Here is a 25,833-nt window from a genome sequence, read left to right on the forward strand (position 1 = left end):
AGATTTATCATATTTGATGTAGGTGTGATTTTATCATTTGAGGTGCTAAAAATGCTAAAAAAATAGCATTTAGCAGTTTTAACACCTTTGATAAGAATGCTCTTACGACAGTCCATAGGTACAACTTTTAACACTCATCATGTGTTCAATTGAAGCCCAATATGAATTAACAGGAGATTACAATAAAAGCAAATAATAAAACTTAGGTACATTTCATTAAGTTTTCCAATTAATATCAAACACTCAACAACATTAGATTTAATTTTCATTGAAAAAGATGATATTATTAATCCTTCATTCATCAATGCAATTATGTATTTGAATCTAATTAGGGAATGTAATGTAGAGAATATTAGGAACTATATCTAATTTTTGCCCCAATTCAAAAACAGTTTGAGATACAATATACCAATCTCATTTTTGGACAAGTTACCTTGCTAAAGGAATGAGTTCCGTAATCATATTCATATTGACCATTTCAACTAGATAATTTGATTCTCCTGCCCTTTGAGCTAATTCAGATTTCAAACACTCCTTTAGTTTCATCACCACCTCACTCATGGATGGCCTTTCGGTGGAGGTAGAAGATACACAAGCCATAGCTATTTCAATAGCTTTCCAAGCAGAGTTAACGTTGAAATCTCCATACATCCTTGGATCAACTATATTTTGAATATCCCCTTTATCAAGCATGATTCTCACCCATTGGCTTATGTGAATGTTTTCATCGGATCTTTCTATCACAGGTCGACTTGTAATTATCTCCAAAAGAACAACTCCAAAACTATAAACATCACTTTTCTCAGTCAACCTATATGAAAGAGAGAACCTGCAAGCCAATGCATGTCAAACTTTTTGTTTTTAAAAATATTTAATTATATGAAGTTTAATTTTCAAGTCATTCCCATTGACCTTTATCCAGTATAAGGTTTGAATCCATTTTCGATTTAGAATTGGTCACATGCTTGCAGATTGCTAATAGTTCTATTGTATTTAATTAATAAGATGACTTTTGAAGATGACAAGCTATGTAACAAAAATACTCACTCAGGGTCGAGGTACCCAGGGGTGCCACCAACATTAAATGTTGAGACATGAGTGATGCCATCAGTTGGGAACATTTTGGAAAGACCAAAATCAGCTATTTTGGCATGAAAATTTTCATTCAATAAGATGTTTGTAGTCTTCACATCTCTATGGATTATAGGTGGTTTACATCCATAGTGCAAATACTCCAATCCTGCATTTTCATGGTCCATATCATTTCAGATAAAATGAAAATTTATTAAAAAAATAATGTTAATCAAATTAACTCATCGCTCATAGTTAACCTTGTGCTGCGTCCGTTGCAATATTAAGCCTTGCTTCCCAACTCAAGATATTAGTATTCTTACCTGCATCCATAAATGAAATTCGTAAGCGTTTCTGTGTGATTCAATTAAAGTAACCTTGATCATGTGACCATTACAGTAAGAAAATTTTGGAAAGGAAAATTGTTTTTCTATTTGATTCTCAAATGAAGGATTAGGTCCTCCCTAGGGCCAAGCTCAGTTGGGTCGTACTTTATATTGTACATATGCACTACCAGTCGTAGAATATGCCTATGGACACAGGACTCCTCTATTTAATTTATTTTTATAAGAATTCAATAATATACTCTCAATTCCTCTCTTTCTGTGTAGATTATTCTATGGTTAATAAAATTTGGAAGTGAAAAATTTGAAATCTTCGCTAGACACTTCATTATTACCAACCTGAAAGATGTGCATCTAAGTCTCCGTTGGCCATATACTCATAAACAAGGCCCATGTTTGGTCCTTCATAGCAATAGCCGACAAGGGTCGTCAGGTTTCTATGATGAACTCTCATAAGAAGTTTCACCTGTAATTCAAGAAAATTCATTTTCATTAATTTGATATTAAAATCTATGTATATATTTGTGGGAAAAGCTCAAGAAATCTGCATCATAGTCTCTTGCCTCAGCTTGAAATTGTTGATACCCTTGAACTGATGACAGAGAAAGCACTTTCACTGCTACTTCAGTGTCATCAATGTAGCCATGGTAAACTTTTCCAAATCCACCCTTACCAAGAACCCTCTCAAAGTTGTTGGTAATTCTTATAAGATCAGCATATGTAAATTGGCGTTGTAGTGACTCTAAAGACCGGAACGACATGGTCTGGATGTTGGGTTCGGTTTTCGCTATTTCCAGTCCTGCGATCATCGTGAGCATTATAGTAACATATGTGAGGAGAATGTATTCTTTGTTTATATGAATAAGGGTCTTGTATTTCAATTCTAACCTCTACTCTCATCTTTTTGTTTTCTCTTAAGCCTCCACAGGACAGACGCACCAATCAATGCGAGGATGAGCAGTACACCAACTGATGCCCCAATTGGAACAGCAATATTGTTCTTCTTTTTGCATGATCCAGATCCACAAACATTTAAATTTTCGTCCACACTAGAGCAATAAAATTAATGGCGGTGAAACTTTAAGGCATTGAATTTATAACTTTTTTCCCACTAATGTTCTCTAGAGGATATCATGTAATATGAAAGGAAAATTATGATAATGAAGTATTACATTATCTACAAAAAAATCATACCTTAGCAATAGTGAACCATTCTTCGATCTTTCAATGAGGTTAGCTGGAATAGTACCAGTGAGCTGATTTTTTTCCAAGTTTCTGCAAAGGTACAGTGAATATGATTTTTGTCTTTTAAAACAAATAAATTTTTAGTAAAAATCATTAGAATTCAACTTACAAGACACTCAAGTATTGCAATTGAGAAAGAAAATCAGGCACGGATCCAGTAAGGTTATTGTTTGATAGATCCCTGAAATGAAAAAATTACTTACATAATCAAAAAATTTTAACCAAATTTGGTAATTATTGTCTCTTTTTTTTTTTTTTTTTTTTTTTTTTTTACATTTTTTATTATTTAAATTGCAAATACTTACAAAATTTGTAACATTTTGAGATTTGATATATAAACAGATATCACTCCAGTCAATCCACTAGAGGACAAGTTCCTGATTCAATTTACATTTCACAATAACATAAGTAAGATATACTTCAAAAAGTAGTTTCCAAGTCATAAGCTTAATTATATGAACGAATAAACTTACAAGGATGTTATTCTTGGTGGGTTAACACTATCATTCTTGGTGGGTTAACACTATCATAGCTACAATTTAAACCTGCCCATGAGTATGCTTGTGGGAGACACGGATCTCCTTCCCAATTTTTATGTACTCCATATGCTGACTTGATATTTGTGATAGCATCAACTATAACATTTTCATATCCATCCTAATAAGTCAAAAAAAAAAAAAAAAAAAAATAGAACAAGGCACTAGCTAGATTGACATGTGTGGAAGAAAACATACCATCTTTTTGATATGTTCCAGATTGTGAGAGATCTCTCACTGAATATATCTCAACTGCATTGATGATGGGTGGCAGTGTTGAACCTTCTGCTTTGAAGAATGAAAAATCATATTTCTGGGCATTTGGCAAGATCGATGGGCTGAACAACGTGATTGTGGACAAGTATTTTGGAGCGAAAGGTCCATACCAATATTTCCCGTTCAGAGTAATGTTGAATGATCTGAACTGAGTAGCAGTGAGGTTTACTACTTCAGCAAAGTGCATGTATATATAGTATTCGGAAGAAGTAGCATTCTCCGTATCCCAAAACAACTCCAACGGAGCGCTAACATTAGTAGGAGTGGAGGCAGTACTCATAACAATAGATGGTGGTTGGTAATAATTGTTACTTTGGGAGTCAATAGTATGCGAGGTACTTAAAATTGTGTATGTACTGTCGTTATAGGGGTACCAAATGCGATCATAAATGTCGAATGCATACCTAAGGAAACATAGATATTCAGTATTAGTTAGCAAATAATTGAATTTGAGGGTGTGCATGTGTCGAATTTGGCTAAGTTTGGAATATTTTTCAATCAAATCCAACATCTCCCGGTTGAGAAATATCAATCCAACCCAACCTAGGGTAACTTTAAAAACTAGCCCAACTTATGTTGGGTTGTTTGGTTGGGCAATTGGGAAATTTTCTGAAGCCTAATACGAAAATTGTTTTTCATTCAATTTTTAAGCTAATTATCAAAAAAATTATTATAATTTACTAAATTGAGTCTAATATTCAATTTTCATCAAGGCTAGTTTCCAAAATTAAATAACTAATGGACAACGTTTGGGTACAAACCTAAAGCTATAACTCCCACTAAAAAATTAATATGACTACTTATTTTGAAAGTATATTTGTTGGATTGCATGTTCTTTATGTTCTTAACACATATTGAAAATTTCATACTAATCAAATATTATTTGTCATTCTATCCATAAACTTATCATATATATATATATATATATATATATATATATATATATAATTTTAAACTATAAAAATTTGAAATTTAAATATTTAATTGATGAGATAGCTATCAATCTTTGATCCTCTAAAAATTTGGCAAGTACAAAGGATATAAAAAGAAAATGTAATCCAACTATGGGTTTGTCAAAATTCATATTCAATAAAAATATATTAAGTGTTATTGTAACTAGATTACAACCAAGTTTATAAAGTTATAATTTTTTTATTTTTAAAATATTAATAGGATGGATTGGGTTGGGTTATTTGTATTGTTTTTTGCCAACCAAAACACAAATGAACCCATGCTTCAACAATATTTTAGAACCCAACCTAACCTATCAACCCACAAAAAAACCAAATTGAGACATAATGTTGGGTTGGATTGGATCAGGTTTGTTGGGTTGAAAGCACACCTACTGTTAATTCAAAACCCCCCTTTACACCTCTATTAGTATTGTGCAATTTCAGATTTTTGCATTATTAAAACTAGTATGTAACCCATAATTACGTACAGGAATGATGAATTGTAGTGGTGTTATTGATGTTAGTTTTGGTCATTAAACATATAAGGCATAGTTCGATCATGACATTTGAAGGTTCTAAAATAGTTATTCCTTCTAATTTTTATGATATTGGTTGCACCAAATTTCTCATTACATTGCTATTGTAGGGATATTTGGCCCAGGAGTTCATTATCTATTTGTATATTGGGCTTGTGGCCAAGCTGAGGATGAGGGGTTGTTCAAGGAGGAGAAAACTTCATCAGAAGAGACTATGTTACTAAATAAAGAGGTTAGTTTTGGTCATAATGGCTCAAGAGGGTGGGCCGAGGATAAATGCATCCTCGGCTAACCAAAGCCGAGGTCCGAAGGGGTAGCCCGTCATCCAGGGTAACGTTCTAGGAAGTTTTATTGGTATGGATAAGCATTGTAGAGACGTCAGACAAGGAGAAACCCTAAAATATCTAAGGAGAAAGTTGCTACCACCGCATTAAATACTCTGCAGCTAACTCTCTGATCGTATTAATATGGACGTGATACCTGAACAGTGTTTTTCAGCTTTATAACTACTACATGAAAATTTTAGGAAGGTGCTAATGAGACAAGTATTAAGACCAACCCTCTGGCCAACACGTGGAGGGTAGAGGTGAAAGCCAAAGAAAGTATAAAGGAAGAAATGAGCCATGGGAGAAGGGGATCGAGAAATTAAGAAAGAAAGACTGTAGCATCAAGAACTGATATTGTAATCAAACTTGAAAGAAATATAGAAGAATAGATCTACTCGGACTTTGCCGAGGACAATTTTATTCAATATAAACCAATCTGTTTTCATTCATTTGTCATTTGAATCTATTTTAGTATTGGTCTGATTCATTAAAGCTCAGTTTTCCAACCCACTCTTTACAAATTCATTGTTTTGGGCTTTTTGGGTTTAAGTCCATCTATTTTTTAGGCTAAGGACTCAAATCTGGTCCTTACAACTATTATGTATATAATTTTGAAATCACTATTGGATAGTATGTATACAATATCAATTCACAATTATTGTATGTAAAATTCTACTAAATACAACACAAAATAAAATAATAAATTGGACAAATAGTATATCCTAAATTGAATAGGGATAAGTATATGGGATCATTTAATTCAATTACAGTTTGTTACGTTCAATATTTTCACATACAAAATATCTAAATAGAAATAGTATAAAAAATATGTTCATTAGTTTAAAGAAAAAATAATAGCGAAATCTAAACAATTTAATTTGTATGGAAAGCTAACAAAAGCAAAATCCAATTTTGATTCTAATTAAATTTTCTCTAAACTTTGGTTTTAAAAAGCAATATATATATTACCTAATTAGTAATGAATCGATCATACATAGTCATGGTATATTACATAAATGACTCATAAATTTGAATTGTTTTTAGTTATACCAAAAAAAAAAAAAAAAACTCATAAATATAGAAGCATTTAAACTCTCTCTTCCTCTAATTTGATATATAGAGTTAGATATATGATTATGTTTTTTATAGTTTGTTTATATTAAACTCCTCATTTTTTACACTAAATTAACTTATTGACACAAAAATTAAAAAATTTAGATTAAATGGGACACATGACGCAAAATTAACTCTAACTGAAATACAATTTTTATATTAAATTAACTCACTTGATACAAAAATTTAAAAACTTAGATTAGATGGGACACGTGGCACAAAATTAGATCTTAATTGAATTCCAATTTGAAATCAATTCGGATTTTCTTTCAGTTTTTCCTATATATATATAACTCACCTGTATGCTATACTGCTTTTGGAACCGTAATCCAAGCGAGCGAAGAGTGCCAATGATCCAGAATTTGATAAATACGTCTTATTGCTCAATGGCCTTAACTCTATTGCCGATATAAATGGCATCCCGAGGCCCGTGTTTACAAGACAGACTTGTAAATTAGTTTGAGATGGGACATGTATGAGCTCCTTAATGACAGGAATGGTTACATTCGTTATGTTGACCGTATCCCACATATTCACTCCCAGATGAATATCGAATTGTGGTAACTTACTTTGTCCATCATAATTCCCATAGAAGAAAGTTCCTCGGATCAGATACTTAGTGCCTTGCGTAATGCCTATGTTGTAACAGTTTCGGATTCCTTTAGGAAAGCTTCTGAGATTCCATACTTGTTGTTGAAAGCCACCTTTATATACATTTGATATCTGCTGACCTATACCAGTGTCTCTGAATGCTACATCCGAAATGTAATTTATGCCTGTTGTCGGCTCGGAATAGTTAGAATTTGCTGGTGATCCGCAAGCTATGCTAATGAAGCCTGAGACACAGACAGAATAATACCTTAGCTATTTGGTTAGCTGATCAATGATATATTCAAGAATTTAGATTGTCATACCTGATTGATCCTGCGCATCAACTAGATGTATAAGAGCAAAACCACCAAGAAATGCATGGATGAAATGTTTGAGGCTACCCATCATGACCCTCAACTTTCTTCTCGCTTATGGGAACAATACTGCAGAAATTTTCTCCACCATCTCATAAGTACTTTAACAAAACAGAATAGTTTAACAAACTTAGTCAGTTGTTCTCATCACCAGATGTATTCTACCTTGTAAATTGACAGATTATCAAACTTTTTAATTTATTTGAAAAATTCGTGCAAAATTTACCAATGTATTTTTTAACTCCTAGTCAATGAGAATAATGGAAATATTAACTACTCCGGCGTCTGACCTTAGTCTAGAATAATGGAAATATTAAATACAGTGTATTATAGTCGTTTCCTTTCTTTATGAACAAGTAAAATTCCAACAATACATGGTAAAATTAATATATCTTCTTCTTCTTTTTTTCCTTTTTTTTTTTTGGGTAGAACTAGTAAAATATATCGTTATGCTGACAGCTCTGTAACGACTTGGAATATAAATAGCGAATTTCTTTAAAAAATTATCGACTGCAGCTTGGCCGATAACTAACACCGAGAGCTTTTTATTATTTATAATAAGAATATCTCTTCTTACATAGCGTGTTAAAGACTTTAAGATCCCTTATTATCACAATGAATTGACATAATTTATTCCATCTAACTTTGTCAGACTGTCGGTGTTTTAATATTGGTTACCAGATTTGACTTTTCCTTGATCAGTGGCGGATAACACGAAGGGAAATACTTTCATTTCATCAAAATAGGAGTCAGTAGTTGGTAAAGCCTATAGTCCTTCAAAACCATCCAGCAGACCAGGTATTTCTGATTTCTCCTATCACTTTCAGAGAATGAGTCATATGCATGTATAATTTATGAATTGCTAAATGCTGATTTCAAAAAAAAAAAAAAAAAATGCTAAATGCTAGAGCTATCACCATTTTATTAAAACTAGTTGATTGCTCCCAGCAATATATGGTGCATTTTGAAACACTTTATAGGGAATTACCTTATGACCAAAAAAGAGGGGAAGCAAAATATTAACCTCCTTCGACAAAAATTTACCTTGTTGAAGGATTGACTTCATAAAGTCATATTCATGTTGACCATTTCACGTGAATAGATTGATTGACCCTCACCGCCCTTCCTTTGAGGTAATTCAGACGCAAACACTCCTTTAGTTTCGCCATTAACAGACTCATGGTTAGCCTTCTAGTGGAGGTGGGGGACACACAAACCATTGCTATTTCAATAGCTTTCCAAGCAGCAATAACGTTAAAATCTCAATGAAACTTTTGATAAAAAATACTTTGAATATCCCCTAGAGCAAGCATGATTCTCATCCATTGGTTTATGTGAGTGTTTTCATTATGGGATCTTTCTATCACAGGTCAACTTGAGATTATCTCCAAAAGAATAATTCCAAAAACTACAAATATCACTTTTCTCAGTCAACCTATATGAAACGGAATACCTAGACGCCAACGCATTTCATAATTTTATTATTTTTCAATACAACAAGTTCAATTTTCAAGTCATTCATTCCCACTAGTCCCATTAATCAATATTAGGTTTTTAACCATTTATCACGGTTTTGTGGATTACAAATATTATAATGTGGAGATAAACACCTTAGAGAGACTCCTTGAGAAGTTAAGACAACAAAATGTTTATAGTCTTCACACACCTATAAAAATAGGTAGTTTACAACCATAGTTCAAATACTCCAATCCTACATTGCAGAGTCCAAATCAATATATATAAAATATATATATATATATATATATATATATATATATACATATTAAACTAGAAACCTCATGCGGGAGAGCCTGCTTTTTATATGTACATGCCCACCATGTCATGTCATCTTAAGTACATCATAACCAAGAATGATGTCGTATATCTTCAACCTTTCAAGGACTCCTACCAAGCTCCAACTTCATCATCCCATTTAATCTTAAACCGTATGAGTTGCCTATAACCAAGGAAGAGAGCCAACTTTTTTTATTGAGTGACAACGATAACTTATTGTTTTGATGTTGAGATTAGATGTTGTGGGTTCTATAAAGTATGCGATTGACTTTGGGTCTTTAGGTGTTTGGTGTGGGAAAGTTATAATTGTATTTTGTTTTAAAATTAAAGAGAAATAGAAAGATGCATTTTAATTGATCATTGATGAGATTAGTTGTTTTTTTAAATGTTTTAAAACTCATAATTTTTAGGTATTTTTGTAGTTGGTTACTGCTATTTAATGCAATATCGATATGAGCTATGACAATAAAAGTGATAGTCAATGATAATTTTAGAATGCTTTTCATGTTATTTTTTTTTAATTTTATTTTATGCGAAAGCCTAGCTAAAGGCAATTAAATCATTATAAATAGAAATGTTTTAAACCATTTTCTTTATTTTATCACATTTTTCTATGCCAGTACTAACAAATGATTTCCTTTCGTTGAGATAATGAAATGGGTGTTTGAGATTTGTGGGTCGGCATTTGGTTGTGAAAATTGAATAGTTGAGGAAATGTTTGGAAAGTTGCTTGATTTTTTGTAATTTTAGGATATGAAAGGATTTTATGCTTTAAATTGAAATTTATAAATTTCAAATTTCAAAATTATTTAATCAATTTAAATAATAAAGTCTACATAAAATTTAATATGTTTCTCACGCCCCAAACCCAAAAAGAGTCCAAAGCATGAGGAAACTACAACCCAAAAGTGTAGGGAATTAACCCGAAATTCCCAACCTGTGAGAAACAAAAATTAAAGAAAACACACGTCAAAGAAAACAATCACACACACAAGACAATATTTACGTCGTTCGGCAATTTGCCTACGTCCACGGAGTTGCAGGGATTTCACTATTATCAGGGAAAAATTACGAAGTGCGGCTACAATGTTTCACACTCTCTCAAGATGACAACAACAAAACCCTAATCACCAAAACCGGTTTCTATATCCTACGCACAAGCCTCCACTCCATGGACTAAACTTCAGAAAATCTCCCATTAAAAACCACGCAACATTATTTGGGTCGGGTCGAGTCGTCAACCGGATCAAACACAACTAGGCTCCACAAAGCCCAACAAAAAGTACCTGCAATTATTTTGGCAATTCAATCCAAAATATTTCCACCAGCATCAAGTAATTTTCATACCAATTTCATTAAAAGTACTCCCAAAGTTAGTTGGAGTTTTATGATAATTACAAGGACCATTGGTCACAAAAGAATGGATATCTAAATAATTATAATTACACATCAAACTTGTCACATCAGAGATGAAATTCATCACCACTATTATTTACAAAAGAGTGTGTCAAGCCTCCTCTAGGGTGTACAATACCTAAGGATCACCATCACTAAAGTCCATTCTCCATTAGTAGTTAGTCTAACTAATGCTAGCCACAACCCGTCTCAAAAGATCACTACCTACTCTGAAAAAGTTTGGTAAAAGAATGAGATGAGACAGAGTCCAGTAAGTAATATAATTAATGGGAGTAGAGGAAATGCAAGTTTCATGATGACGAATATTTTACAAAGCAAGTTATAGTTTGGGAATTTCCAAATGAGTTCTACAAAACCATTTCTTATAATAATATGACAAGAATGATTAAAATGATACGACACAAAACTTCTCAAAATGCTTGCATGAAACTACATACTATATACTATGAGCAATAACAATACAATCCCAAAGCTAGAAAATCTAACCCAAGGCCACATGACAATTCCATCACAAATACATAATTAATCTGCCACCACAAAGATAGAACTCATCGCCAACACACAGCCAGAACTAAATATGCCTTCACAAAGACGGAGCTCATCGCCGTCACATAGATGGAACTAATATGTTGTCACAAATACAGAACTCATCAATGTCACAAAGATGGAACTCAATAACCATCACAAGGACGGGTGCTAAGATACCAATGTCACACTGACTATAGTATCTAGTTAGGTAATCACCGGGTAATCACATGTCACAGTACATGGGTAGAACATAAAAGCTCAAAAATTACATTTAATTCAAAAGACTTAATTCATTTCCAAGTAGTTTCATAAAATATTTGAATACCCAAGATATTCACAAGATTCTCAAAGCCTTTAAAACCATTCCTTGCCAAAAATATTTTGTATTAACTTCTCAAATTACATAGGTCAAGATACTTTAGAAATTGCAAACAATGCAATAATTTCCTGAAATCCATCATCAAAGGATTAAATCAACAATGCTTATTTTCCATACTAACAACTCATGTATTTTCCCATATGCAATACCAAATATGATGCACTTTTCACAAATAATCATAAACATAAAGGTTACAACACAACACTTTTTAGGAAAATATAGTTTCCATAAACAATTTTCCAAAATATGTTTAACCCAAAAATAATTTTTTATGAAACATGGTTATTTTCAAAAATCTCATTAAAAAGATACTTACCTCGCAACCCGCAAAAGTCTAAATTCCTAAGCTCCAAAGGAGATTAGCTAGAACCTAAATAATACCGAGCAAATCTATCACGATAAGCATAGGGCTTGACATTGCATCTAGATACGAATTAGGAATTGCCAAATAAGCAATTAATTAGGCAAGCCTAAGTATTTAACCTTACAAATAATGTAATTCAACTTCCAAAGTTTCTTAACAATTTAATTTACAAGGCATAGACTCCAATTTATACTCATAAGTCATTCAAGGTATTCTTCCTAACATTAAAACCTCAACATTTTATAAGTAGTTCCCACAAGAATTACACAACATCTTCAACAGGCCCATGAAACCAAAATCACAATATTCTCCAAGACAAACAATTTAAATCTTTAACTAGCTCCAAAAAAACCTAATAGCAATGGAAAAATTAGATTTACCAACTATCACATGTTATGACTCAAAACCCCTAAATTTCCACCATAAATAAACCTTAGATAGCCACCATTTGTAAAATCATAAACCCACTCATCAAATAAGTCCACGAAATCAAAACACAGGATTATCACTCCAAAAGCTTAGATAAAGAGAATCTCTAACAAAAGTATAAAAACCCACCAAAAAGATTAGAAGTTTTTACCTTAAATAAAAGAGAGATGAAGAAGCCTTAGAGGTTGCTATAGAGTTTTTCTAGTTGTAAACTCACCCAAAAAACAACGGTAGAGGTGTTGGGATGAGCACTAGTGAGAGAGTGAAAGAGTGAGGTAGAGAGTAGTGTCTATGGGTGTGTTTGTGTTTGTGTGGAAATGAAAAAGAGAAGAGAAAAGAAGAGAAGCCCTTCACAAGCTGATCAAGAGGGAGAGAGAGATATTTGTGAGATTTGTGTGGTTGGGAAATAAGGGGTAGGTGGGGTGTAACGGCCCAAGTTTTTTTAAAAAAAGGTTTAGTGAGATTTTCTTTTTGAGACACACATGCCCACCTATCCCACTCACTTCCCCACCACACAAATATCACTCATATCTCTCCTCTTTGGCTAGTTAACTAAGGTCTTCTACTCTTTTTCTTTTTCTTTTTCATTTTCTCTCACCACAACACAAACACTTCTTTCACATTCTCTCATCCTTTCCCCCCGGTGTACCTCCTTCACCACTATCTCCATCATTTTATTTTATTTTTGACAAAATCACCAGAAAATCCTTAAGGACCTCTAATCACCTTCACATCTTTCATTTGAGGTGAAGATTTCAAATCTTTTTGGTGAGTTTATATGTTTTTCCTAGAGGCTTTTTATTTTATTTTATTTTTATTATCTAAGTTTTACCCATGTAATTTATGAGCTTTGGAAGTGATATAAATGTGTTTATATGTATGGGTTTTTATTGGTGAAATTATTTGATGAGTGGGTTTATAATTTTTACAATGGTGGCTATCTAAGCAGTGAAGATTTAGGGGTTTCGGCCTTTTAATATGAAATAGACAGTGAATATAATTTTTATTGATTATTTGGGGCTAGTTAAAGATTTAAATTGTTAGTCTTGGAGGATATTGTGATTTTTAGTATCATGGGTCTCTTGATGATATTATACAAATCTTGTGGGAAGTACTTATAAGGTGTTGAAGTTTTGGTGTTAGAGAGAATAATTATGAGTATGAATTGGAGTCTATGCCTTGTAAATTAAATTGTTGAGAAAGTTTGGAAGTGAAATACTTTATTTGTGAGGTTAAATACTAGGCTTGCCTAATTAAGTGTTTATTTGTCAATTCCTAATTTGTAGCTAGATACAATTTCAAGCCTTATATTTATTGTGATAGGTTTGCTTGATATTATTTAGATTCTAGCTAATCTCCTTTGGAGCTGGGAGAATTAGGCTTTTGCGGGTTGCAAGATAAGTAGCTTTTTAATGGGATTTTTGGAAAATAATCATGTTGCATAAACATGGTTTTTGGGTTAGACACATTTTTGGAAACTATTTATGAAAACTATATTTTCCTAAAAACTATTCTGTCATAACCTTAAATGTATATGACTATTTGTGAAAAATACATCATATTTGGTACTACATATGGGGAAATGCATGAATTGTTGACATGGAAAATATGAGCATTTTTTATATAATCTTTGATAAGGAAATCATGGATTTTATGGTATATTGGAAAATTTAAAGGTGCTTATTTATCTTGTCTTGTAACAGTTGGGAAATTGATAGAAAATCTTGTTGACAAGGAATGAAGTTGAAAACCTTACAAACTTTATGGAAGTTTTGATTATTTAAGGTTTTTCTGAAACTACCTGGATATAAATTATATATCTGAAAGTACATGTAACCTGTGAGCTTTATGTTGTTTTAACTTTATGCCATGTGTGATTTCCCAATGATCACTCGATTTGGTGTTCGTAGTCTTTGTGACAATGGAATCAGATCTAGGTCAGTGTCTTTCCACATTAGATGACGAGTTCTTTCCTACTACCCATGTGGGAAAAAGGTTCCTTCATTATGTGTGATTGAGGCTACTACCCATGGGGCCAAATGACCACAAGCAAAAGAGGTCCTATTTGACGTGTTCTCCCTGTTGCCCATAGGGGGAGAGACAAAACCTTGAGGGTATGGGTGAGGCTGCTACCCATGGGGATAAGAGACTGCATACCAGAGATGACAATATCATGCCAATTGTGAATAGGTAGATCCCCTGACCGGTCTATGTGGTAGTGTGGTATATTTGTGATAAATTACCATATGTTAGATTTTATGGCTTTGGAATTATATTGTTAGTGCTTACAAATTAATTTATATAGTTTCAAGGTATTTACTTTGAGAAACTTTGTGTTTCATTATTCAATCATTTTTGTTATATTATTATTATTGAAAATGAAACTTGCATTTCCCCCCACCCCATTGAGTATGCTACTTACTGGGCTCTGTCTCATCCCATTCTTTTACAAAAAATTTTAGAGTAGACAATGATCATTTTGAGACATGTTTTTGTGGCTAGCAGTAGTTAGATTAACTACTGACTTAGGCTAGACTTTTGTTATGGAGATATTTAGATGATGTATATCCTATAATAGGCTTGACTCATTCTTTTGTATATTATAGTGGTTATGACTTTATTTCCATTGATGGAACAAGTTGATGATTTGTAATTAAATTTATTTAGACCTCCATTCTTTTGTGACCAATGATTATTGTAATTATTGCATAGAACTCTAACTTACTTTGGGAGTATCTTTAATGGAATTATTATGATAATTCTTGATATTGGTACTTGATATGAATCACTTAGATTGAATTTTCAAAAAAGGAAAAATCTACAGATACTCTTTAGATGTTTTTCTCATGTTTTGGACCCTTTTGAGTTCGGGGTGTGACATGGGGGCTCATGTGTGGGTCAAAATCTGACCCCCTATTTTATTTTATTTTATTTTTTACATAGGGCATTACAATGTTAGTCTCCTAAAAATGTCTTAAAAGTTTGACTATTCCAACTAATTTGAATTGAATAAAGTATCAGTTTGGTTGATAAATGTCAAATAAACTATTTTATATAATTTGAAGAATTTCAGGTTTATGTGTGTTTGTGTTTTGTTTGTGTAAGGTTGAATTTTATCAACCATCTTATTGGCTTTATTCCGTACCAAATTTGTTTGTATTTTAGCAATTAGTAACCCTGTATTTAGGTGGGAATCATGTAAGGGTAGTAAGTAAGAGAGTGTGAAGTAATGCTCAAGATTGTGTAAGGATGCAGAGACTCGTGGCTGGAACTTGCGGGTGACTCGCGACTGGCAAACCGCCAAAGCTGGCACACGTGTGAAGCATGCAGGGGAGTTGAAGAGTCATGCCAGCTGTCACACTATAGGACAAAAGTCCTAGGCTGGCCAGGCCGTTAGCTCGCGGCTTGAACTCGCGACTCAACCCAGTCATGAGGCCAAGTCGCCAGAACACCCTATTTAGGAAAAACTGTCTCTTCACATTCCTTTCTCACCCCAGTATATATAGACCCTTATACCCACAAAATGTAGAGAGCTTCTAGAGAGAATTTTGAGAGAGAAACCTTAGAGAAAAACAAGATTGATTCATCCCCAATCTTCACATAGAGACTCTTCAAATTCCTCTACTCTCTTCCTCTCCATTGTCAGATCCTTGAGAGGTACATTACCAAAACCTTTTCTCACCATACCCATATCTGTGAGAATGCCAATTGGTGTTTGGGAAGCAGTTAAAAAGGGATCAATTTCATATTGGTTGATGCTATGGTCAAGTAGCGGAATCCAGTAAGCTAAAGAAGAAATAGGTTTGGTGTAACCTCATTGGAGTAGGAGCTTGGAGGGCTTAGGTACATTAGGTAGATTAGGCTTAAAGGGTCTTTTGCTTTTCATGTATCCCAACTACATTTTCTAGTGGATTGTTTACCGCTTGGAGGGCGGCGGAAAGGTTTTATGCCGAGGGCTTCGGTTTCCTCTTCGATAACACATCGTTGTGTTATCCTTGTATTTGCATCTCTCTTCCCTTAATCTTTACCATTTAATTTCTGATGTGAATGTGTTTTTATTTGGTTTAAATTGTTTATCAATTCTGTATTAAGCTTATGTTCATATTTCGCACATTAATTGTTTGATATTAAGCTTGAATTGGTAATTTGTTATTTGTGGGGTCTAAATGTTCATAGTATTTTGTACACTAATTGAACTTTCAATTGGTATCAAAGCGGGTTCACTTATATTGGCTTCATTACCTTAGTGTGATCCTTGACCCCATATTAAGATGGACCGATCTCAATCCTTAAATGCTCCACCATATTTTGATGGTGCCTTTTGGAAGGTGAGGATGAGAGCATTTTTGTGTTCTATATGAGGCTGTTTGGGATGCTGTTGAAATAGTTTGACAAAGCCGGAGGCAGCCAAATCCACTTGGGATAAGGCAGCCCTCGCGGCTTCAAATGTTAATAGTAAAGTACTTAAAGCAATTTTTTGTGGTGTGTCCCCAGATGAATTCCATCGGATTTCTCATATCACCGTTACCTAAGAAGCATGGCAGATTTTGGAGACCACTTATGAGGGTACAAAGAAAGTTAAGGACACAAAGCTATAGATGCTGACTACCTGGTTTGAGGAGCTCAGGATGAGCGAGGATGAGTCATTTGACTCTTTCTATAGTAAGCTAAATGAAGTGGTCATCGGCAAGTTTAGCTTGGGAGAGAAAACAGAGGACTCGAAAATTGTACGAAAAATTCTTCATTCATTGCCGAAGAGCTTCCATGCAAAGGTGATTGCAATTGAGGAGAGCAAGGACCTTGATGAAATCAAAGTCTAAGAGTTGATTGGTTCTCTCCAAACGTATAAACTTTCATTACCAAATCAAAGAAAGAGCAAATCACTGGCTCTTAAGACAATAAATGAAAGGGTAGAAGGTCATGGGTCATCAGATGAGGATATAGTAGAAAAGGACGTTGCCTACCTTGCAAAGAATTTCCACAAATTTCTAAAGTTCAAGAACAGTAAGAAATTTGGTGATAAAGGGAAATTCATGAGTTCCGAAAAGGAGAAGAAGGACTTCAAAAAGAGAGAAGGCAAGGAGTCCCAATCTACACACGGAGTCACTTGTTTTGAATGTAATGGACAGGGCCATTTCAAAAAGGAATGTCCTAATTACCTGAGATCGAAGGGTAAGGTGTATGCCACCACTCTCAGTGACTCAAATTCCTCCACCTCTCATTTGGAAGAAAGCTATGATGAAGAAGGGAATTTCTCAACATTCATGACTATTGCTCATGTTGAGTCTTCGAAGGACTTGAATTTGCTTGTGGAAGAACTTGGGGACATAGTGATGAGGAATTCATGGGAATTGTAGAAGAATCAGGTGCTGAAGAAGATGAAGGTACAGCTGGTCTTCAAGAGAACTAAAATTCACTACTTGAGAAGTCAGGGGAATATGTAAGGGTGGCCAAGGTAGCTGTGAAAAAGATGAAGAAAGCTAAGGAGGACTATAGAAGTCTTCTAGTGAGATATAAGGAGGCCAAGTGTGAGATAGAAACACTAAATGGTAAGCTAATCGAAGCTTACACCAAGGTGAAATTCCTTGAGCTTGAGGTGGTTCAAGCAAATGCCAAAGTAGAGCAAGTCTCCACAAAAAAGCTTAATGATGTCCTTTCCTCTCAAAAGACCTTCTTCGACAAAACCGAATTAGGATACACCAAAGAAAGTAGCTCAACTGTGAACATCTCCAAAGAAGTGAAGTTTGTGAAGGCCAAAGAGCCTGTTGTAATTGCCCCTACTGTTGAAAAGGCAAATGATGAGAAGAAGAAGAATGTGACTGACCAGCAGGTGTTGAATAAGCCCCGTAATCAATCTGTGGTCAGGTTTGAAGCTAGAGCAAAATCTCTTCCACGATTGCATAGAGGTCCTAGAACGAACCATGTGTGTCATCACTGCGGACTTCAAGGGCACACTTGACCCAATTGTCATAAGCTGAGAGCATTAAGGAATGCAAGTGATCAAGGTTAAGAAGGCTAAGAAATGACAAGAGGACTTGGCCTATTGAGCCATTAACAGATCGAAATGGTGATCTCGGAATGATGGACATGATTGGTGCATTCACCAACTGCTTGGAAAGCTTCACTAGAAGGTTTGAAAGTCCTAACTCTCATACCCAATCCTATAAGGATATCACCCCAAATGCACGTGATGTGTGGGTGATGAAGGGTACTCATGCATAGGCATTACAACATGTCCATGCATTAATACTTCCTATGTTGTGTGACTGTTGGTTTGTTTATTGATTATAAGAATTGAAAATTGTTTGTTTGTTTCTGCTTTCATTTTTTTTAAATGTCTTTACATTGTTGTGTTTTATCAATCTTTTCCTTCTTGCGTGTCAAAAATCCAAAAACCACATAAAAAGTAGAAAATCCAAAAAGATTGATCAACATTGTTGAGTTTTGTCTCATTATATGTTTTACCTTGTACCTTTGTGCAAATGGCTTTGTGCATCTACAAGCACAGCTTGTTTCCTATGCACTTATATCATTGTGCGAGAAATCTTGAAATCTATGTGACTGTTGTAAATAGATCTTCAATCTTGTCATGAATGATTAGTGAATGGTTTTGTTGATCTTGGGACATGCATAGACTTGTGTCTATATATCTTCCCACTCTTTATTTTATTGTTTTTGCTAAAAGAGCTCACCAAATGTAAATCTCTAAATGAAATGAGATATTGAGCTGCAAAAGCCTGTCGCACATACTAGTATTTGACTAGGAAAAAGGGAAAGTGACCAAAAATTAAAATTGTATGATGCCCAAAAAGCCAAAGGCTAACTCATCAAAGTGAAATATCAAAAATTTCAAGCATTGATCTCAAAATGAGATGTGTTGATTCAAAAAGATCAAATGATATGTCAAACATGGAGCCAAATGAAAAGTTTCAAAGATATTGTACTCAAATCTTGTGGGAGGTCATATATGCATATTTCTATAATTGAGATGGGTCACATTATCTAGTGTTAGTTGTGTATGTCTTGATTGAATTGTTCATTGAAGCTTCACATTAGACTAAGGACTATCTCATTTTTTGATATCCACACACAACACACGTCTATGTTCATTGAATGCCATATTCATTCATGTGATTGTACTTGTTTAAATGTGTTTTTACATGCTCAATCTTTGTTAATCAATCACAAAAAGATTTTTGAGTGTTTTAGTTGTTTTTGGAAAGTATTTTGTTTTTACAAAAATTGTCAAAAATTCAAAAACTATGTTGCCCTGTTCTAGCGACTCAGTCGCGGGTAAAACCAGTTGCATGCCCCAGTCGCGAGCCCATACAGAGATTTGAAAGTTCAAATATGTGTAAAAACACCCTTGAACGTTTAGACCCCCAAATTACAACTTAACCAATTCAAGCATTATGTCAAACAACTAGTGTGCGGAAACTTAACATAAGCTATAATATGGAATTGGAAAAACTATCTAAGCCAAATTAAAAACACAACCCACAGCAATTAATAAAAGGCAAAGATAAAAGGGAAGGAAGATGCAAACACAAAGACAACACGAGATGTGTTATCGAAGAGGAAACCGAAGCCCTCGGCGTAAAACCTCTCCGTCGCCCTCCAAGCAGTAAACAATCCACTAGAAAATATAGTTGGGATACATGGACAGCAATAGACCCTCCAAGCCTAATCTACCCAGTCCACCTAAGCCCTCCAAGCTTCTTGCTCCAACGAGGTTGCGCCGAACCTTTTTCTTTTTTAGCTTCCCGGATTCCGCTACTAGACCGTAGCATCAACCAATGAAGATTGGTTCCTTCCTAACTGCTTCCCAGAAATCCAAACAGCTCTCTCACAATGATGATTATGGTGAGAACAAGGTTTGGTAAAATGCCTCTCAAGGATTTGACAATGGAGAGGAAGAGAGTTGAGGAATTTGAAGAGACTCTAATGTATAGATTGTGGGTGAATCAATCTTGTTTTTCTTTAGGGTTTCTCTCTCAAAATTCTCTCTGGAAGCTCTCTTACATTTGTGGGTAAAAGGGGTATTTATACTGGAGTGAGAGAAGAATGTGAAACGTCAGGTTTTACAAAACAGGGGTGGCTCGCGGCTTGACCTCGCGGCTTGACTAAGTCGCGAGATCCAGTCGCGAGATAACCGTATGGCCAATTGTCCTGTTTTGTCCTGTAGTGCTCCAGCTAGCATGACTGTTCACCTTCCAACATGCTTGGTACGTGTGCTGCGTCTGGCGGCTTGCAGCCGCGAGTCACCCGCGAGGCCAAGCCGCGAGTCTCTGTTTTCTTGCACACTCTTGAGCAAACTTCACTCTATCTCACTCACTACCCTTACAACAAGCCCACCTAAATACAAGGTTACTAAATGCTGAAATACAAGCAAATTTGGTACGGAATAAAGCCAATTAGATGGTTGAATAAATTCAACCTTACAATCTCCCCTTTTGGCTATTCCGTAACAAAACCCTAAAACTGACTCTAAACTTAACATGTGAGTTGGGAACAGTTGAACAAAACTCACTCACACCTAACTCTAGAAGCTGTGAAGCACTTGAATCATATGAACATAAGACTCCTGAAACACAACAATACACCATAATCATTGTAAGCAGAAAATCGTGAAATGCATATGAAACAGGCAATATGTGATCAAGCAAAGATGGAGTTAAGAAACAAACCATGGCTTGATCAACCAAGTGAACACCACAAGGTAGTGATCACTGTGCTCATTCACACTTGGAATGAACACAAGGACATACAAGTTAACAAGCACAAGGCAAGATACTTGTATGCTCAACACTCAACCAATGCATAATACACAAAGTATATGCATCTAGGAACAATCCTACAAGGGCACAAGAGTGACAGTACATAAATCAAAATGCAAGACATTTAGATAGAAGTACTGATTTCAACATAGCATAAAAGGCTGCATTAAGCAAGGTACATACCATAAAGCCTACATAATATGCATAAAAACATTAACCCTAAAAGCTTACATAAGCACAAGGGTACAAACACAAAATATTCTGAATAACATCAACAATATATATAAAAGATTAAACCAAGAGTATAAGTTATAAGTTAGAAACAAGAATACACCAAAACCACAGTGTATCAAACCCATATAAACATTAAATACCCAAAACATAAGAAAATATAAACAAAGTCTCTGATTTTGACAACTCCCCCTCAACACATTACTCCCCCTTAAGAGCTGCTTTTCTGCTTCTCATCAACAATCTCAACATCAATAGAAAGAAACATCTCCCCCTTTTTGACCGGAATGGCCAAAGGGTCACTGTCCATGCTGGGTGGTGAAGCTGTCAAGTTTTGCAGACAAAATATCAATCTGGTCCTGCATGGCTCTCATCCTCTCAGAGTGTTCAGTCTGGACTCCTCTAATCCCATCAAGTCGTTCCAGAATGATTTGAAAAGCATCTGGAGGTGTATTTGAAGAAGTTGATGCTCTAATCCTTTTGCCACTCCTCCTGGGTGTTGAGGTTGATGCATGCCCTGCTGCCTCTGCCTCAGTCTCCATTGGGACACCCTCTCCTTCATCACCTTCATCTTCTTCTCCTGGAAGCCTAACACTAATCCTTTTGCAGGTAAGCTTGTTAATTGCAGAGAGTGTGGACATGGGACTGATGTCTTGAGGGATTGGAACACCCTTCCTTCTAAAGATCCTCATTAGCAAACTAGGAAAGATCAATTTTGGCCTAGAAGTTGTTCTAGTCTCATCCACAATAGTGTCATATATGTGGGAACTGATGTCAATGAAAGTCTTTTCTTTGAGATCCATCAGAAAAATTGCTCTTGCACAGTTGATTGTAGTCAACTTCTTTATGGGGTAGAGGTTAAACATCATGATTATTGTTAGACACCTCATGTCCACTGGAAAAGCTGTGGTATTCAGACATTTCCCTTCTCTTTGTCCACCTATCCTTTGTTGAACAGTTTCAATAGATACAATCCTATCTTTGTAATTGAAAAACTCCTGATCTTCTAATCCTTCAAGCCCTAGCACATCATCAATGACATGTGCATCCAAAGTGAATTCTTTACCTCTAACCCAGCAGCTGAAATCATTCTCCCTTATCACAGCATTTGAATAAAACTCCCTAATCAGGGGTTCACACACTACAGGGAGATCACTCAGAAGCTTTTCCCATCCTCTCCCTTCAAAACAGCTGGGGATAAAGGAGTTTCTTAAATCCTCCAAGTCTACAAATCTTTCTTGAATAATTCCTGCTTTCAAGAAGAAATCCATGTATCTCTCAAAGTGTTGAATTGACCTAAACAGATTAGAATCCATTTTCAATCGTTTGTCAGCCTTCTTTGCAGGAGATTTCTTCTTCGGAGTTGAGGGAGCCATCTGTGAACAGTCAGAAGAGGCCACAACAGCATAGAACAATACATGTAGGGGTGTGCAGAAAACCCACCGACCCGCCAAACCCGACCCAACCCGACCCGACCCACCGGGTTGGGTTGGTTTTTTAGGCTTGGTAGGTTGGGTTGGGTTATAAAAAAAAAATTATAGTGGGTCGGGTTGGGTTTGGGTCATAAAATTACAAACCCACCAAACCCAACCCGACCCACCATATTTAATATATATTTAAAATATATTTTATATTTAATAAATTTTTAAAAGAAAAATCAATTGTAGGGCACTTATATATATATTTAAATATATATTATATATTTAATAATTTTTAAAAAAAAAAAAACTGTAGAGCAACATTTTCTCAATTCCTCCTACTAATACTAATTTAATATATATAAAAAATATATTATATAATTAATAAATTTTTTTAAATAACCAATTCTTCCAATCCCATATAAAAGCCAATTAGTTCACACAAATCCTAATAAATTACTATTATTATTTAGTCATTAGTGTTGAGCCTTTATGGAGTTACATTGACACTAATCTTTAAGTTTTTTTTAATATATTAATATTTATATTTTTTTTACTCAATTTAATAATAATAATAATAATAAAAATTTGTCAAACCCATGGGTTCAACCCGACCCATGTGGGTTGGGTTGGGTTGGGTTGGGTTGGGTTGGACTTATGTGATGGGTTGGGTTGGGTTGAATTTTTTTTGACCCACCATGGTGGGTTGGGTCAAAAAATCTCCTCAACCCGACCCAACCCGACCCATGCATACCCCTAAATACATGTGTAGAACTAGTCAGTACCATGTAATTAACAAAGAAATTGCAGCCACACAGATGAACTTGAACACTTAAACATTAGGCTACTTAGATCAACCACATGGATAAACAAGCCTAAAATAGGAAACACAAGAACAACAGGGAGAATGTAGGGGAGAATTAAATCATCAGAGATAGAAAACATCCTAAAGACAGATATATGTCAATGAGACATACAATGGAATGAAAATGACATGACTCATAATCAGCATAGTAAAACTAGCAGATGCTCCCAATGGATTCACACAATAGAACTTGCACATTCAGCACAGTAAACTACACATCCACAATAGGAACATTTTGAAACAACTCATCAGCACAAGTTTAGACAAAATGAGTAACCAAAAAAAAATTTAGCTAAGCACATGATGAAGACCAAAAACAACAACTATAATAATATCAAACTCAAGCTACAACATCCACAAGCTAAGCATGAACATAGAGAAATATCCGAAACACAAACCCATCTCAAAAACATAAACACATGCGAAAAATCAAGGGGGAAAAACACAAAATCAAGTAGAAAGGAGTTCAAGAATGAAAACCCATACCTGTTACTTGAAGATTTTGAGCAGAAAATACGCAACAATGGAGTTTGAAAATGGGAGCACGGAGTGTTTGGGAAGGAGATAGTTGAGAGAGAAGATGAACAGTCATAAAAGTTCGAGGGAAAAAACTGAAAAAGATTTAAAAGCTGCCCCTATTTTTGCCAAACACGCGTTTTTTGCGACTGAAGAGAGTCGCCAACAAGTCGCCAGTTCAAGCCGCCAAAACACTCAAAGACAAAAGTTTGAAAAATTTTTCTAAGTGTTTTTCGCGACTAGAAGGTCTACCCGCGAGTGAGTTGCGAGCTGAGCTGTGAAAATCTCTGAGTAACCCTCGCGACTGGACCTTCCACTCGCGAACAAGTCGTAAAAATGACCCGCGAAGACGCGACTGAGTCTCGCGACTTGACTTACCCGCGACTGAGTCGCCAAAACAGGGCAAAACTGGGTTTTTGAAATTTTTAGATTTTTTAAACAAAATACTTTCCAAAAACACCTAAAAACACTCAAAAATCTTTTTGTGTTTGAATTAACAAAGATTGAGCATGTGAAAACACATTTCATCAAGTACAATCACACAAATGAGTATGGCATTTACTGAACATAAACTTGTGTGTTGTGTGTGGATATCAACAATGAGATAGTCCTTAGTCTAATGAGAAACTTCAATGATCAATTCAACCAAGGCATACACAATTAGCACTAGATCAAGTGATCCATCTCAATTATAGAAATATGTATATATGACCTCCCACAAAACTTGATAACATATCTTGGAGCTTTACATTTGACTCCACTTTTAATCACAACATTTGATCTTTTTGATCTTTTGAGACAATTACATCTCATTGTGAGAGTGATATTTGATATTTCACTTTAATGAACTAGCCTTTGGCTTATTGAACAAAAAATCACTTTAATTTTAGGTCGCTTACCCTTTTTCCTAGTCGAATACTAGAGTGTGCGACAGGCTTTTGTAGTTCAATATCTCTTTTCATTTGGAGATTTACATTTGGTGAGCTTTTTTTAGCAAAAACAAAAATAAAGAGTGGGAAGATATATAGACACAAGTCTATGCATGTCTCAAGATCAACATAACCATTCACTAATCATTCATGACAAGTTTGAAGATCTATTTACAACAATCACATAGATTTCAAGATTTTTCCCACAGAGATATGAGTGCAAAGAAACAAGCAATGCTCGATAATGCACAAAGCCATTAGCACAAAGGTACAAGGCAAAACAGGTTTTGAGACAAAAGCTCAACAATGTCAATCAAACTTTTTGATTTTCTAATTTTTATGTGATTTTTGGATTTTTGACACTAGAAGAAAAAGATTGATCAAACAAAATTAAAAGTATGCACAAGTAGACAAGCAAACAACCAACAGCAAAAACAACAAGCAAACAAACAAACATCGTCGCAAAGCATAGGAAGTATTAATGCGTGGACATGTTGTAATGCTTATGCATGAGTACCCTTTTTCACCCACACGTCACTTGCATTTGGGGTGATTTCCTTATGGGATTGGGTACGGGAGTTAGGGCTTTCAAACCTTCGTGAGAAGCTTTCCAAGCAGTTGGTGAATGCACCAATCATCTTCATCACGTTCATCATTCCGGGATCACCATTCTGATCTCTAGATTGTTCACCTGCCCAATTTCTTCTATCATTTCTAGGTCCTCCTGACCTTTGAGGAGTTGCACTATTCTTTGCTCTCAGCTTTTGGCAATTTGGTCGAGTATGCCCTTGAAGTCCGCAATAATGACACACATAAGTTGCT

The 25,833-nt window shown here is 34.9% G+C and overlaps 1 protein-coding gene across 2 annotated transcripts; it reads right to left on the bottom strand.

Annotated features, from left to right (window-relative positions):
- Nucleotides 1–237: 237 nt before the first annotated feature.
- LOC126725254 (LRR receptor-like serine/threonine-protein kinase IOS1) lies at nt 238–7,782 on the bottom strand. Of its 2 annotated transcripts, XM_050429825.1 has the most exons (13): nt 7,315–7,782; nt 6,699–7,236; nt 3,395–3,876; nt 3,160–3,295; nt 2,966–3,037; nt 2,770–2,841; nt 2,610–2,690; nt 2,304–2,464; nt 1,979–2,214; nt 1,755–1,881; nt 1,332–1,394; nt 1,048–1,240; nt 238–829 (listed from the first exon to the last, which is right to left on the bottom strand). In XM_050429825.1, the coding sequence occupies exons 1-13, from the start codon at nt 7,397–7,399 to the stop codon at nt 430–432; spliced, it is 2,646 nt and encodes an 881-aa protein (XP_050285782.1). In that variant the 5' UTR covers nt 7,400–7,782; the 3' UTR covers nt 238–429. The 2 variants fall into 2 exon arrangements, with proteins under 2 accessions (XP_050285782.1, XP_050285781.1); XM_050429824.1 differs by lacking the exons at nt 3,160–3,295; nt 3,395–3,876; nt 6,699–7,236; nt 7,315–7,782 and adding an exon at nt 3,134–3,142.
- Nucleotides 7,783–25,833: the final 18,051 nt, after the last annotated feature.

The sequence above is a fragment of the Quercus robur genome, chromosome 5, assembly GCF_932294415.1.
Source record: "Quercus robur chromosome 5, dhQueRobu3.1, whole genome shotgun sequence".
In the NCBI taxonomy this organism is placed as follows: domain Eukaryota; kingdom Viridiplantae; phylum Streptophyta; class Magnoliopsida; order Fagales; family Fagaceae; genus Quercus; species Quercus robur.